This window comes from Chinchilla lanigera, unplaced genomic scaffold (genome assembly GCF_000276665.1).
Source record: "Chinchilla lanigera isolate Chin_1 unplaced genomic scaffold, ChiLan1.0 scaffold00064, whole genome shotgun sequence".
Classification (NCBI taxonomy): Eukaryota; Metazoa; Chordata; class Mammalia; order Rodentia; family Chinchillidae; genus Chinchilla; species Chinchilla lanigera.
In genome coordinates, this window is record NW_004955465.1 from 2,742,759 (window position 1) to 2,759,735 (window position 16,977).

General features: G+C 46.0%; 1 protein-coding gene across 5 annotated transcripts in view; it reads left to right on the top strand.

The window, feature by feature from the left end:
* Positions 1 to 16,977, top strand: part of Adtrp (androgen-dependent TFPI-regulating protein) — a 102,198-nt gene that overhangs the window by 21,588 nt on the left and 63,633 nt on the right. For all 5 annotated transcript variants that reach the window (XM_005398823.2, XM_013521869.1, XM_013521868.1 and 2 more), the window contains exons 3-4: positions 10,240 to 10,374; positions 11,876 to 11,977. In XM_005398823.2, the coding sequence (XP_005398880.1) occupies positions 10,240 to 10,374; positions 11,876 to 11,977 (237 nt within the window). The remainder of the gene's footprint in view (positions 1 to 10,239; positions 10,375 to 11,875; positions 11,978 to 16,977) is intronic.

A 16,977-nucleotide genomic window follows, 5' to 3' on the forward strand; every position in this document is an offset into this window, starting at 1 on the left:
AAGAAGAAGAAGAAGAAGCTATCTGTGGCTACATTTTTGGGCTGGATAAATGTTATACGGTTTTTTAAAAAGAATTATCTTGGAGCCCAATAGAGGGTTTCACCATGGAATTGACTACAAATACAGGAGGGATTTTGAACCTTGCCTAGGAAAGTCTGTGAAGAGAAGGCAGAGTGGCGTATGTTGTGTAGGAAGTGTGATTTCCAATGGAGGAATAATGCCATTTTACAGCACACACAGACTAACAGATTTATCTAAGAAAAGCAAACACATTTTGCCATGTTCAGCCCCCACTTCAATTTTTTATAGGCTCAAGTACCATCTGAAAGGACAAATCACCCAGCAGAATAATAGCAAATACACATTTTTAACTCTTAAAAACCAATCTGATAACTCAATCCTTTCTTATCTCGCTAACCTGGCTGACCAAAGTTACTGGTCTATGAAGAGTGAATGGGAGAGAAAAATAGATTTTAAAAAGGATTTGGGGAATATGTTTCAAAAAATTAAAAGCTAAAAATGGCCCATCCTTTGGGGTTGAGAATTAGTGTTTGAGGTTTTCTACTAAAATATAGGAGGTCATATAAACACCTGGCTTCAGAAACTGGACAGAATGTTTCAACCCTTTGGAATCAGAATCCCCGGGTGGCAAGCAGAGGGTATGCATGGTCAGAAATGCTGACTCTCAGATGCTTGGGAAGCAGAGTGGAGAGTGTTTAAATTAAAAAGAAGGTGCTTCCTCCTCTTTACTGGCCGTTTTCTGGCCTCTTGCTTCGGGCCTGAAAAGACTGAGCTCCGAACACAGCCCTAGTATATTGAAAAATACCAAGGTGACTGCTTGTTTTAATCCTAAAATTTTATAAATACAATTCACAGAAAACAAAACAAAAGATACTTTTGTGGAACTGTCAGAGTACCATAATTTATTGGTTTTGTATTTAAAAAGGATCAGCTAAAGGATGTCTAACTCAGAAACAATGTCCTTAAGCAAACCCAGATTCCAGTATGGATGTTCAGTCTTACACAGCTAGGGCTAAGAACAGATTTGTCACCTACTCTCAAAATCTGACCTATTTGAGCTCACTCAGATGCCCAAGCGTTTCAAACACTACCATATCCTGGGGTTAATCTCATTTTGTGGCTCCATGGCTAATCAGCCTCCTCACCTCACCAGTTCTTCCTCTGATCGGGTCCAACTTTTCCTTCTGGCCCAATTGCAAGTGCCTCTCACACTCCAGGGTCAGCATATCAGCTCTTTTCTGTGCCCTCCCTATCCAGCCCATCCACGCACCACTCAGATTCATCTTCCAAAACTTGGTGTTTTATTTTGTTCTTAAAAAAAAAAAAAAAAGTGGCCTTTTTAAGAAATGCAGTCTTCTGATCAAGAAACTTCGGTTCCCTCCTGCTTTATGGAACCAATCCAAAACTCCTGATTTTGGAACTCACGCTGACCTAGCCCTCTGGTTGCTCTCTCCCCAGAAGGCTGACTGGTCTTGCACAAAGAACCGTGTCTCCCCAGTACTGTTCTGTAGGCTTCCTGCCTCCACTTCTCTGCCCTATTCTCACGACGCTCAGAAAAAGGCTGAGCTGTGTCTCCTTCACAGACCACCTGAAATTGGGGATGCAGCTCAGGGGTAGACAATTTAGCTGCGGACCACCTGAAATCCTCCTCTCCTCCTAAAAGTCTCTGCTGAGGAACTTCAGGCCAAGTTTGTTTTCCTTTCTCTGACTTTTTAGAACCCTTCTTAGTACCTGCTCGTTTATGGATAGTATTGTTTTGTAACTCTTTCTCCCTGCTAACCTTCCAGTCAGAGCCTGGCTCAAAAACAGAAGTTTCTCCTCCCAGGTCCTTGCCAACCCTACCAGTTTACAATGCTACATTGTATTTTCCATGCAGGGGGCTCAGGACACTCGGTAATGAAAGCCTGGTCATGTGACCTGATGACTTGGCTTGACCTTAGCTATTCCTGCATTCCTGAGCAATAAACCTCTGCTGACTTCTGCCCTTGTACACGAAGAGAAAGGGACTGTTCTGTGGTCATTTCTGAAAAGTGTCATTGATGAGTCATTTCCCACCTGGCAAAGATGGGCAGAGTGTATTTCAGAGGATCAATTTAAGGACAGATTTCAAATATGTTACTTTAGGTAAAATTTGGAACTTTAAAATTTCTAGCTCTTGAGGTCTCATGGACTCGTGTTTTTTACTGACTTATGTTAACTAATGATTAATTAGTTGATGGTTTCTCTGATCAAATCATAGAGGCTTTATAACTTGTTATAACACTCAAGTGTTTATGTAACTTCTTTTGTTTCATTTACCTTGGCTTGGTGATGTTAGTATCCAACCTTGCTTATCAGGAAGTTGATATATCTCCTGTTAAACAGCTTTGATTTCTAATTGCCTGATTATAAGTTATGTTCCTTTTGTGTGTGTGGTACTGGGGATTGAACACAGGGCTTTCACAGAGCTAAATTCCCAGCCCTTTTTAACATATACATTTAATTTTCTTTGAGACAGAATTTTGCTAAGTCACTAAGTTGTGTAGGCTGGGCTCAAACTTATGATCCTCCTGCCTCAGCCTCCCAGACGGGGCTGGTGCTATAGGTGTGCACCACCACACCTCACCAGTTATGTCCCATTTTTGAGAAGCAAAGCTCAACTTAGGGCTCATTCTGAGTCTTGCCCCATCCCCCTCCCCAAAACCTCAAGGGGTCAAAGAGAAAACGGAAGGGCACAGCTGCAGGGCTGGTGGCAGAGGTACAGAGCCACCCACGGAGAAGTGTCAGGAGAGAGGGAGGAGTCTCGTGAGAGAGTACGCTGGCTCTGATTCTCTGGCGGGAGGAAGAAGCAGTACAGCCAGGTGTCTGCAGCCCTGAGCGCTGGCCGTGACTCTCGGTTCCACCCCACCCCTCTGTGACCTGGGCTTGACACTTGTTCGTGTCTTTCATTTCCACTCTGTTAAATGGAAATGAAAATAGTACCTAACCACAGCGTGGCCGCGAGGAACCCACCTGTCAGGCGGGAAACACACTGCACCGTCAGTGGGTGGAGAGAGGAGATGTAGGAGATGGGAGCGTTGATAGAGACGGTGCAGTGGGGAGGGTGACTCATGGGACACCTGTCTCCTCCCTGAGCACCAAGTTGGTGAGGGACGGATCCCGGAAAGAGTCATTTGCCACTTTCATGCATTATCCTCCGTTGCCCAGTTAGAAGAGAACTCTGCCAGGCCCCTGTCCTCCCTGTCAAGTTGGATGCTCTCAGGCCTGAGGTGCTCAGGAAGTACAGTCAATAGAGGACAGAGTCCTATACCATGAGGGAGCCCCAGAAATGGTGTGGAGACCAGGGCACCCCCGGGGTGCTCATGTTGGCGTAGCCCTGCAGGCTGAGCCCTCCAGGGTCTTCCTCCTCCTGCACCAGGGAATGTGAGCCATAGGAGGTCAGGAGGATGGTCAACTGCAGCAGCCCGGTATGCAGAGTTCACTGGTTTTGCTGAGGTTTCTCCTTGTTAAAAATAAACTTCCTGCTTAAACACTGTTAGAGTTGGTGCCGCATAACTGGGATCTCCAGGGGAGATTCTGGGACCCTCTCTCCCCTCACTGCCCCCATCCTCGCTTTGGCCACAGAGGTGTGACTTTTCCCTTTGCTCTGCCTCCCATGGTTCATGGTTCAAGCAGCTCCGACCTCCTCGTCCTCCAACTCAGGGATCATGACTCAGGGCTAGGGCAAGAGAAGTCCTGAAGACTCCATTGGTTCAAACTCCAGGGCAGCCCCTATGCAGCGAGAAGATGGGGGCCCATCTGTATCCTAGAACTCACTTCAGTGCTTGTTGGAAAGCCCTTAGTTCCTGCCATAGGTTAATGTATTAACAGAGGCAACTCTTATCCCTGATGGAGTCAGAAATCACATGACTGTGTTTGCCCACCAAGGTGCTCTGGCCACTGTTTTAGCTCTCAGATGGCTTAAAGGATAAGAGCCAAGAGCACTATGGGATGAGTCACTGCCAGCTCCCAAAATGGAGTGGCTAGAATGTATAGGGTGACACAACAGACAGTGTTCGTTTTACACACAGCCCAGAGAGAGTGGCTGGAAGCAGAGCCTTCTGCTCACTTGCTGTGTGACCTGACTTCTCTATGCCTCAGTTTACTCACGTGGAGAGCTGAAGAACCAGGATCTTCTCACTGTGCGTTTCCAGCACTGAGGCACTCACTCCCCAGCTTCCAGGACAAGAGACTCACAAATGGCGACCCCTCCTAGACCTGCCCAGCAGTGGGAAGCTGCCTCATCAAGGTTCTGGGCCCTCCTTGGGGCTGCTGTGCCCAGTGCCTGCTTGATCTGAGTACAAAGACCCCACTCCAGAGCAGCTGTGCAGGGCCAGTTCCATGTAGAACTTCCCAGCCAGTTCTAAGCAGCTCCATTGCCACAGCCTCCCCTCCTCCAGCTGCCCCTCTGCCCTCTCCAGTCTGGAGAGGATCCGGAAGCTCCCTGTACACCCAGCCAGAGTGGTCTCACTGCTGCTTCCGGAGGCACCCAGCCTTCATCACGTAATCAGCAAGGACACAGAAGATCCCCTTCCCTTCTCCACCTCCTGTCTCTTCCCTCTCCTTCTCCTCTCTCTTCTTTTCCTTATTCCTAATAAGAGCATATTAGCTGAGAGCCAGTCCTGGCCTGCATTATGGGGGCCTCCTTCAATTTGGGGGGTCCTCATCGGCTGCCCACGATGCCGACTGAATAACCCAATGTTGGGAAAATGGTTCTACCTGATCTGAGCCACTGCCAAGGAAACCCCAGCCCTGCTGTGACCTACTCTACCCCAAGACATCCTGCCACTGTCCCAAAGCATTGTCACCAGCTACACAACACCAGCTGCACATTTCTATTCCTTTCTCCGAATTACCCCACCATGTTCTTTTTTATTCTGGTTTTAAACAATTGTAGTGGACTGACAACAGGTGGTCAACTTATAACACCCAGCTGAACTGAGTAAGTGTGGTGCTGCGAGTGGGAGGCCCACCTGAGGACTGTTGCCAGGAGCATAAGAGGCAGAACTGGAGAAGAAGAAGAAGTTAGGCTGTTTGGAGCTGGTAGAAGCTGTTGGAAGCCTGTGGAAGCAGATAGAAGCTGTAAGGAGCTGTTGGTTTTCTTGGAAGAGCTTGTCATGCTGGCTTTTCTGATGAACTTGACTGTTTTAATCCTCCCAGGAGCTCTGGACCTTGTTATAGCTGAGAATGGCTTTGGTTCACTTTTGGGGAGCTCTGGTCCTCACTCTGAGCATCGCTTCCTGGCTCTGGAGGGGAAGAAGGTGCACAGCTCAATCTTCTGGAGAAGCTTGCTGCATTGGTTCTCCTGATGGGAACTCAGCTGTCTTCATCATCGGAGGAGCTCGGGACCTCACTGTTGCTGAGAATGGCTATGACACTTATTGGGGGAGCTCTGGTTCTTATTTTGAGCGTTGCTTCCGGCTCCAATGTAGATCCTTCATGCTGCTAGCACAGATCCTTCATCCCTCTGGCACAGACTTTCTAGATTCCACCATTGACCTTTGGGCCTTCCCAGCACAGATTCGTGAAAGAGGGCTGCACGAGACATTTTTATGGACTGTATGTCTTCAGCTGAACTCATGCAGGACATTATTGTGAGATTCTTTGGGTGACTATTATAAATAAATAATCTTATAAAATACGTGTCCTGTATCATATTGTTCTCCTTGCAAAAACCCCCTAACCGTAACAATAATATTATCTTTTTTTTAAGTTTTTTTTATTACTACATGTTTGCAGTGCATAATGTTTCCATTGCTCGTGGGGAGTTGGTCCATGCACATAACACGCTGTAATTCCCTTTTTCATTTCCTTTCCTCCTTTCCCCTCCCTGCCCCCACCCCCTTTACTCCTCTCTGTTAATTCCGATTGTGCTCTTCACACTGTTTCTGTTCCCACGTTATTTATCTCCTTCTCTTACCCCAAGTTCTTCCTCCAGCTAAGTGCACAGGAATCGTACCTGGAACAGCACAACACACAGCGGTACAGACAGACTGGCAGAAAGCTCCCTGTGTCTACTCCAGACAGCGCCACATCCCCACACCGTGACAGTGTTCTTTCCCTCTTTGCTCTTACATGCTGGGGTAGCATTGTTGCAGGGGTTGCATCACTCTGAAGCAGAGGAAGAAGAAAGTCCCAGCCTGGCTGAGTCAGGCACAGACTCCCCAGCTGGGGGCTTCTGGGTTACTTGATTCACCCAACAGGAGTTGTAATGTCTTGCTCAGGGAACTCGTGGACTCTCCCCCTCTGGAATAATTTTTTTAATAGAAGAAATTCTCATTTCCTGGGGTAGTTTATGAGGGTTCTGGCATTAAGATAAGGTAATAAAGTCAATGACTTAGAAAGGCTAAATTTCTATGATTTTAAGGTTTGGGGGGATTTGTGAAGACACGGGAATATAAAAACTAAATATCCCTTAGCTACAGTTTCTTAAACTGCATTAATTATAAAAAATATAAATTCAGCTGTCCCTGGCAGTGAGTTTGTCGGCTAGCAACAGGAGCGAAAGGCAGCTAGCAAATTTAGAACAGCAGCGGTTCAGGAAACAGCAATGAATCCCACCGTGGGGCAGAGAATCCCACAGTGGGGCAGAATGGGGAGCAAACCCGCAGAGAGGACGAATCCAAGTACACTCGGAACAAGGCGACACTGGGAAGTCTGCTCTCCTGGGCACCCAAAATAGTTCAGAAATGGAAATGACGGTAATTTTGTTACAAGATTCTTAGGAGAAGACTAGTTGTTGCTATTCTATTTTAATGCTACTGTGTAGTTTGCTAGGGTTGCCATAACAGAGACGGGTGGCTCAACAAGCAAAATCTACTGTCTTGGAGATCTGAGGCTGGGATCTGAGAACAAGCGGCCACCAGGGCTGGTTCTTTTCTCCTTGGCTTACAGGTGATAACGTGTCCCTGTGTCCTCATGTGGTCTGCCCTCTGTGTGTGGCTGTGCCCTAATCTCTTATTATAAGGATGAAAGTCCTTTTGCCTTAGAACCTACCCGTATTAATGAACTGTATCTCTTGCAAGGCTCGATTACATATTAGGACTTCACTATGTAAATTTGTTGGGGGAGCACAACTGAGCCCTCAGCAGCTGACCTTTCCTCCCTGGACCGTTCCTTCGGCACATCTTTCATACACATGGCACAGGACCGTCCTTGGAGAAAGAGCAGTCATTGTTCATTCGGTTGATCTAGTCCACACTTGTCCTTGACCTCACCTTTCTCCCACCACCCAAAAGCAGCCTCCTCTTGAAGTCCATGGCTTCTCCCCCAACCCTTAACCCCCAAGACTGCTCTATGGCTCCTTTTTGCCCCAGACCTTGTCTATGTCTTTCTCCTGGCAAAATCCTAGCAGCTCCCTCCTCAGTGCCGACGTGGAGGTTCCCCGAAGAGTCCTTGGATGATGACATGCCAGTGCGGGGTGAGCTCAGTGGCAGAGAGGCTGCCTTCCACACAGTTGGCATGTGAAGGTGGCATGTGCCTGCGAGACAATAGCGCGGCGTGCCAAGGGGTGGAGGGGAGCAGTGATTGGCAAGTCTGCAGCGGGGAGCCAAGCGTTATTGGTGGAGAAATCCCGGAGGAGCTGAGTAATGCGGTCTTTCCCCTAATCTGCTTTCCACATTCTGTGCCTGGGAAGAGCAACAGAAAGCACGAGCTTGACTCACAATGACTGTAAGAAGCTCTGGCATAAGGACAGCGGGTCACGTGGACTTCACATGCCGATGGGGCAGCCTCTCCCCTGAAAAGGGAAGACCTGGCAGATGCTCAGTGTGTGATTAATTGCTGTGGTCATGGAACAACAGAGGCCTCTCTGCCTGGGGCCCAGGCCCCGTGCCTGCTTGCCCTGACTGCAACAGTGACCTGCTGTGGCCCGAGCAGCTGGCAGGGAAAGCAGGGGTGAGATGTGAGCTGCCTGGGCAGGGGAGGGAGGAGCAGGACACACCCTCCTCTAGCGTCCTTGTGCAAAGGACTTCTAGTCCAAATCCTGAAGCCCTCAGGGGCTGGATGTCAAAATCACCACCGTTATGTAGTGGAGTGGCAAGCCCTGCATGACATTTAAAAGCGTCACCCAGCCCCTCCCACACACTGTCTCCTGGAGACAGGCTTCCTCCCTCTTAGGTATCATGAGGTTCTTGTCCAGCTCTGATTTCTACCACCGGGGCACTCTCTGCTACCTTGGCAACTCCTTGGGGAAGAGCATTTCCCCCCTACCACTGTCCCTGGCAATCTCAACCCCTATGCAGACTCAACTCCCTGGGACTCGTTGGCCCAACCTCTCCGGAGAGTGTCTGACATGAATTCCAGGTGGAAGTCCCTGTAAGCAGGTGCTTCTCAACATTAGCTGCCCAAATTTAGAATCCTTGAAAAAGATTTTTAAAAACCGCAAAGCCTACTCTGTACCCTAGAACCATTACAGCAGTCCCTCTAGGGCCAGAGATCAAGCATCAGTATTTTTTTAAAGTTGTTTTTAATGCTTCCACCTGGACATATTATCTCTCTTCTGACATGTCAGTTGTCCTTAGAAATCTGGTGATTCTCTTTCTAAAGTCTGGCTCAAGAACCAAACTCTGAAGCCATCCAATGTAAGGCAAGTTTGTTAATGTCTCTCTGCCTCAGTTTCCTTGTCTGTAAGTTGGGGATGGCGGGGTGTACTTCCTAATGTTGTAATGAGGATTACAAGCTCCATCCAGTGCCTGGCATGACACGTGATGAGTCAGCTGGTCATTAGAGTTTTGAGTAGTCAGGAAGGATTTTGAATGATAAAATTATGTCTAATACACTGGTCCTAGAACTTTAGCCTACATGGGGTCAGCTGAAGAGCTTGTTAGAAAATCACCTCTTGTACACTTTTCCTGAGATTCTGACTCCATCGTCCAGGGTGGGTGCAAGTGGTCTGGGTGCTGGGGATCTGGGAACCCAGCTGGTGTATTGGCTGCATCCAAGTCCATATCCTCTCCCACTTACCCCTCCGGCCAGGGGCATCTTGAGGTCAACTCCACGAGATCTTCCTGGAGTTCAGACCTTAGACATTGTTTCCCAACAGCCAACACAATCAATCACCTCCTCACCTCTCAGGTTCAGAACTTCCTGCCTGAGAGCAGCGTCCAGGCTGCCCCTCACCTACTTTTCAACAATTAGGATGGGTCTTGATGTGAGCATAACTCAAAACCAACCCAAACTTTATATAGCAGTGGCCCCTTGGGCCTTAAATTAGAAGCCAAGGGATGAAAAAAAACCTTAAGATGGAGCAAAAGTTTTCCTTCCAAGCCATATTTCAGGCTGTGCATCCAAATCCAAAAGTCTGACATTTGAAATGCTTCAAAATCCAAAACTTTTTGAGCACCAGTGTGATGCCTGAGTGGAAAATTCCACACCACGAAACTCAGTTTCCTGCACAACATTGTTTAAAAATATTGTACAAATTACCTTCCAGCGATTTGTATGAGAACCACAGCACTTGAACATAAATGAATTTTGTGCCCAGACTTGTGTCCCAGCCCTAAGATGTTTAGTTGTGCATATGAAAATATTTCAAAATCTGTAAAAGTACAAAATCTGAAATACTGCTGGTCCAAACATTTTGATAAGGGCCACTTAACCTGTACTTCTTTGAAAAAGACTCTGCTTCCCTTTGGCTTTGCCTCGGGAACCTCGTAGCACTAGGCTGCTTACCAGAGCTCACGGCTCATCTGCTCGGTCCTTTGGACTTCTCGTGTTAGTGCACTGGTCTTTGCTGGAGCTCTTACCCCCTAGCCTGACTTTCCTAGTCAGAATTCAGCCCTGGGCCTTTTTCTTAGTTTTCTTCCTTAGGAAGCCACCTGACCATTTCCACCCTTGTACCTAGCTGTTGGGTTTCAGCTATTTGGTTTTTCCCACTTCTGTGTAGTCAAGGTATCTTTTATCTAATTCTATCCTCCTTTTTAGCTGACTATTTTGTTTCCATTTTAGCTCAAGTCCATTACACTTAATACTGTACACATTATTATCCCCTAAACGAATTTCCTCAATAGGTTTTTGCGAGCAAGGGCAGGGCCCAATGAGCTGGAAGCCTGGGCTTTGAGTTGGCTCTCCACCAGAACAACCCCACAGACCCCTCCTTCTCCAATCAACATTGCTCCCAGAGGGATGGGGTTTTACATCAGTGAAGAATGTATTCATTAAAGCAAATGAAAGTGCCCTCATTTGTTGTAATGAACTTAGCTCTTGCAGGCTGTTTACTTCGGGGTCGCCTGCCTGGATGATGTGCTGAAAAGAATCAAAAGGAAGAAAGACATTAAGTTCATCACGGCACTCAGAGACCTGCTTTTTGCCACCCTGGCTTTTCCTGTCTGCACAGTAAGTTACCAAGATGTTGTGTCTCCTCTAATAGACATGTACAAATGGACGGCCAGCTCTCCTGGGGAGCGAGACTGCCTGGGAATCCATTATTGTAACCAGATTTGCTAAATGTTCGGTCTGAGCACTGCACCTTGTTGTCCAGCGTCGCCAGGAAATGGGCTACATTACTGATCAGCTTTATCATTCAGTTTTGTATCTTAGGGAAGGCTTGGGGCACGGCCCTTACTACTTCCAAAGGGGGAAGTTTGAAGGACCCTTCTTAATAAAGCAGTTGTCCCTTCATATCTGCGGGTTTCATGGCCATTAATACAACCAACCGTGGGTGCAAAATATTCAAATACACAAAGTAAAACCACCATAATAAAAAATTTAAAAGTCAACATATTTTAAACACCTCTTTAAATAACATGTGCATTGTATCAGCTAGTGAAAGTAACTGTAGGACAGTTTAAACTGCAGGAGAACGTGCACAGGTTATACGCAAATGCTAGGCCACTTTATACAAGAGATTGGGCATCTCTGCATTTGGTCTCCTTGGGGACCTGTCCCCCGTGGATAATGAGGAACACCTGACAACTGAGTGATGAGAATGACGAGCTGGGGGCGGGAGAGGGCTTATTTGTTTCTCTTGTTAGAATAAGTTTATGTTACCTCTACAAATGGAAAACATCAAATAAGAAAATAAAATAAGTAAAAGGTATGAGACTTCCAAAGTCAGCACATGAAAAAGGCAATCAAGGCACTTAGTAGGTGCCTCATTCATTGTGCTGAATGAACAGATAGCAGGGAAAAGCAGGACGTGTATAAGGGACAGGATGCTTACTGCTGCTATCCATGTTCCCACGCCATCGTTTACGTCTCCCTTCACTGGCTGGAATGGAAACAAACTGAGATCAAACCTGCTTGCTGCCCAGCAGGGCCTAGGATTAGAATCACTATCTTCATCCACGTAGCATTGTCCTGTCTCGTGTGGTCTTCAAAACTAAATGGGAAATGAGCCTCTCCAAACATTAACAAGTTCTCACCTGACAGAACCAGATCTGGTATTCCAGGTTTGCTTTGCAGAAGACCTCCACCTCCATCCCTGAAGTCTTGCAAAGATTAAGTTTTTCAAACTAACAATGAAGCTCATTCACTTCTTTAAAGTTAGGAATTAAGCCTATGAAATTTCAGAAGATAGGAAGATCATAAGATTAAAACCCACCTCCCCACAGGCTGGGCACTGACTTTTCACACAGGGACAGAGGTTCTGACAGAACATCCATGGAGTATAAGAATGGATGAATGCAAAATTCGGAGCAGGGAGATATCCCCGGAGAGAGTAGCTAGAGCTACAATAAACATCATCTTCCCCTTCCTTCTACAGTCCCATGATGTAAATGAATCTAAGACACTAAAACAGGTATCTGCTTTTGTTTTGCCGTGTTTCCTTGATTGTCTTAGAGAATTCTGGTTGAAAACAAACTTAATGGTCCTGTTTTTGTGTTTTATTTTCCAGTTTGTATTTCTGATGTTCTGGACCATATTTCTCTATGATCGCGAGCTTGTTTACCCCAAGCTTCTAGATGGCATTTTGCCAGCGTGGCTGAATCATTCAGTGGTGAGTGAAGGGGAAATTCACTGGACGCAGAGCACCAACAGCCTCAGTACAGAAAACCCCAACCTCCCGCCACCCGCAACATCCACTTCACTCCTGACCCCTCGGCCAATCACTGCTTGTTTAAAGAGCTTGCTGAGGGTAGGAAGTCGGTGCAAACCGGTACTGTACTGACAGGCCATCCTCCAAGAGCAGAGGTAAGGCCAGCTAAGACTATTACCTCACTTAGGAAGTGAGTAAAAAATCAGGAGGCCAGGAACTTTTGGGTAGCTTCAGTCTTGAAAGGCAAGCCACTTCTACAATTATCAAGGACACAATGAAATTCCTATATAGGAACTGAGTAAAGCAAACATTCAAGAAAATCCACCCCAGCAGCAGCTCCGTAACTATTTCTTCATTGGTATTGAGTATCACAAATGGGATGCTTATTTACATATTTCCATGAGTATATTGCTTTGGTTTTTATTTTTATTCATCCATGTGTTCTTGAGGGGTTAAACGCCGCATTTCCCTGAAAATAAGACCTATCAGGGAAATAATCAGCACTGAAAATTAAGATCAAAAATGCCAGCCCCTATCCTTGCCTTACTTGGTTTACAGCATATCCACCAAGCAAGAGAATAATGAGGTAAAATCTTCTGCAGGACACTGGCCGTCACCATGGTAATGACAAGCTAGGACTTATTTTCCACTTAGATCTTATTTTCAGGGAAATGCAGTAGCAAATGGCATCTGTTCTGTGATGTTCAGGCCACTAGAACTAGAGGGGCAGCAACAGTGGCCCAGACATGCAGGAGTGGAGCAACGTGTCTGGGGCCCCACTGGAGGACTAAGCCTGAATCTCGGATGCTTTGTGGACAAAGTGATTGTTCAAAATCCTACCTCAATTTCTCAATACTGACAAAGGTGTTTCCTCACTCGTTAGGAGTTTATAAAGTAGTCTCACTTCTGGAAAGCAAATGACTTTTTAAAATTGGGGGAATCACTACGCATAGCATATCAAGGGTCCAAGGTCACTCGTAGACTTTCTTCTGCCCCAGAACCCTTCCTGTTGTCTTAAAACTCATAATGGCCAATTTGGAAAAGAAACTCAGTCTACTAACACTGTAACCTCCATGTATCCCAGGATAAGACTGCTGGGGGGAACTTACTTTCAGTTAAATATCTGCCCCATGAGATACCAATTATTGACTAATACACCACAGTTCTGATCTCATTTAGTGTTCAAGGCCAGAACCTATGTATTAAATAAGCCCCACCTCTCAGAAGCCCTTCCTACCAGCCTTTTCTTGTCTTCCTGACTCCCTGGTGACATTAGTCTGAGACACCCACCTAGCAAGCATTCCTGACTTTTTTATGGCTCATTGTACTAAACGATGCCTGCTCCTCAGGTATGAGCTCATTTAATTTATGCGACTTTCTTTTGATAACTACCATCCTCTTGATTTTTTACACATGCAAAAAAAAAAAAAAAAAAAGCTAAGACAGGGTTACTGACCTGTGTGGGGCTCTGAGATCAAAGACGGGACAGGCAGGATTGTAATTTAAGGCTAATTCACTCTTTGTGGCGTTTTGCTACTATTAAGTCCAGAAATTGTGGTTCAATCTAGTTTACAATAGACCAGGCAATCCAAAGCATGTCATTTTGCTTGGTTAATTAATATAGAAAAGCAGGAATTTTCATTTTAAAAAGACAGACTCTCCAACTGTATGCTAAGTCAAAACTCTGAGGAAGTGAAATGATTTGAAACAACTGGCTAGACTAGATGTTACTAAAATAATAAATAAAGGCAGTATCTCAAAAGTGCCTTTTATTTGGGCCCAAACACATTCAAACATCTTGCCAAGGGGTTCTAATTTTCACACTGATGTATCACTGGATTGCCTCCAAATAGTGATGGTGGCAATACCCAATATTTGTGACCTTGCTAAATAAACAGCCATATGGGTTGTTGATCATTTTGGAAGCAGAGAGCTGGATAGCGTACACCACATCCACGCACTAATTAGCAAGGTGGATAGTGTACAGTGGAGATCCTTACGTCTTTCTGTGCCTTCACAACCGGGAAGGGTTGGGTGCTGGTGACCCTGCCCATTGTCCTTTGGGGAACAGGCACTTCAAATCCCTTAGAGAGAATAGGCAAGAATCAAAGGAGGTGGGGTACTGAGAACTAGAGGAAGTGAGAGCCTGCCTTGGGTCAGATGCAAATGCATCTGTTTCTTTTAACTTAATTGAAGAAACTCCCAACAGAGCCACCTCTAGGAAAATCTCAGTGTCAGCAAAAGCAGCCTGGGGAGCCCCTAATGCAGTCATGTCCAAACTTATGCTTCCCTTCAGTATCTGCTCCAAAGAAGAGAATGCTCTGTGCTACATCTCAGCCCTCTCTCACAGAGTCTCCCTTACTCTGGACATTTTCTGTCTTCACTGTGAAAGCATCCAGGCCTATTGCCTCAGGAGCACTCTTGCCAGGTACATACCAGTACTATTAGTGTAAACCCGTGCAGAAGCAACTGTTCCTGGGAGATGGAGTTTGTATCTCAAGTGTCCCCCAAAGGCTCATGTGTTAAAGTTTAGGGGGTGGTGAATTCCTCAAGAGGTGGGGCCTACTGACAGGAAGTTGGGTCACTGGGCATGTGCCCTTGGAAGGGAAAGGAAGGTCCCCAGACCTCTTCTTCTTCTTCATATATTTTTACTTCTGGGCCATGATATGAGAGGTTTTTCTCCTCTACATATGCCCTGCCAAGCTATGCTGTCTTGCCATGGGCCCGTAAGCAATGGGACCAGTTGGTCATAGAGCCAAAGTGTTTTCTCTGCATACATTGTCTATACCAGGGGTTGGTTACAGTCATGGAAAGCTAACTAACACAGCGGGTCAGTGTGCTAACACTTCCTGCATTTTACAGCGCCCTCATGACAACCCAGGGGAGCTGACGCAGTGCTGGGAGAGTCCCCATGAGAGCTAAAGTAGGGCTGGACAGCTGCTGTTGGGACCAGCTCTGCTGAGGAATGGAATGGCTCTTGCCCTACCCACTTTTCCCCATCACGGTATCAGAAATACTGCTGTCCTGAAAGGTTCTTTCTCCTCACAACACTCCTTCTGTTTGTTATTCTGGTTTTAGCTTTGGAATATTTTCCCTGCTGCCACTTGAGATGCTGTCCCAGGTTTTATGAGTAGTGTTTGTCAAGTTCAGAAATACCATTCTCCCCTTTGACACAGTGTGCTTCTAAAAGCTTCCTAATTAATCAGGTCTTTGGAATCCTCCTGGCTCAACCCTTCTAACTCACTGGAAACTCATCATTGCAGCAGGGCCTTGTCTAAACTGTCATCTCTAGTGTTCATTTTCCAGCCCTTGTTATGTGTTCAGCACAAACAGTGACACCCATGGATATTTGCCTCCACCTTGGACAGGCTGCCTGCTCTGGGAAGAATAGCTCCCATTTGGCCTGACTGCCTTAGTTAAAGTAGATCAACCTGACTATTTTATAGCTAACGGTTCTCCAGTCTTCATAAAAGAAGAGAAAGAACAGCAAAGTATTCCTCCAGGTTTTGCCAGGAAAACATTAACTCCTCAGGTCTTATCTAAATGCTTGCTAAAGATAGAACCAGAGCAGACAGATTTAAATAGCAGGAAGAGGCTCTTAGTAACTGAGAAAACTATCAGATCCTAACCAGAGGGGAGCCAGGGAACTTATTTCTCTGGAAATCAACCTAAATTGTTCAGGTTGCCCCACAGCAGCAAAGAAATACTTCAGAGCTCTTCCTCAAACCTCTCTGCATGGGAAGGTAAGTGCACAATTTCTGAGAATGTGTGAAGCAGTTTATAAAGTGCCAAGAACTGCCTAAATATAAATTATTATAACTTGAAATTTAAGAACTCGCACCCAGGATCCATAGCCCTGCACCGAATCTATGATCACAATCTCAGAATTAAAAAGCCCCATTGATTTTAAGAGACATTTCAGCACAATCCACCACTAAGAGATAAGCAGGCTCCTCGTTGGCTCCTGAAGTTGGAGAAAGCACCAAATCCAGCTATTTGATTACTGAATACATTGTTTATTCACTTGAAAAATAATTATTAACCACCATTATCTGTGTGTTAATGTGATCAGTCTTTGATAAGAGTGTTGACTTCTAGTGATCTGGAGTGTGGTGGAATGCATATAAACACACACAAAGCTGAATTAATGAAACAACTGTTCACACTAATGGCGACCTCAGTGCTATGTGATTACTGTTAAATGAATGATGGATGAGCAAGGTAGGGTGGTGTCTGTCTCTATGTTCTGGCCTGGTTGTGACCTCCACACATGCCATAGGGGGGCAATGTGGATGTCTTTGCATACTCCCCCAGGACATACTGGGAGTCCAGATGCCCAAGGAGGGCAACTCAATCTTCCGGTTCTTCCCTCAGTCAGAGTAGGCAAGATGTGGTTTATCACTAGCATTCGGAACCAGCCTCAGATGTTTCTCTTCCTTTCCTCATAAATTTGGGTGAGATTGTTGGCCTATTGCGTAGAGGTCAGGGAGTCTGGAGGAGAAAGGAAGACCCGCCGTGGGCAGGTCGGCCCGGATTGGTGCCTGTGGTCCTGGTGTTACAACCTCCTCCTCCCTTTCCTGAGCCCTTACTCTCAGGCTAACCCTATCTCTGGGTGTATGCCACCCGTAGCCTGGATATTTCTGAGTAGTTCAGTGCCTCCTCGCACTTAGAGAATAGGCTATCCTGTGAATCTGAGGGAGTCTATGAGGCCATTCCCTAGGAAAACACAAACACCCATCAAAACTTGTGTAAAATTTTAGGGAGGCTCATGGACCTTAAAAATTCAACTTACAGGTGTTGAGATAAGAATGCCTGATGTAACTATGTGTGTAGCTGAAAAGAATGGCCCCGCGTGATTTCCACTACTGAGGTCAAATAAAAAAGACAATCAAGAATTCTTCCTTTCTACAATATCACTATTTTGTGCATAGTGCTGTTTTTGTCTCTATGGGATGATGGGA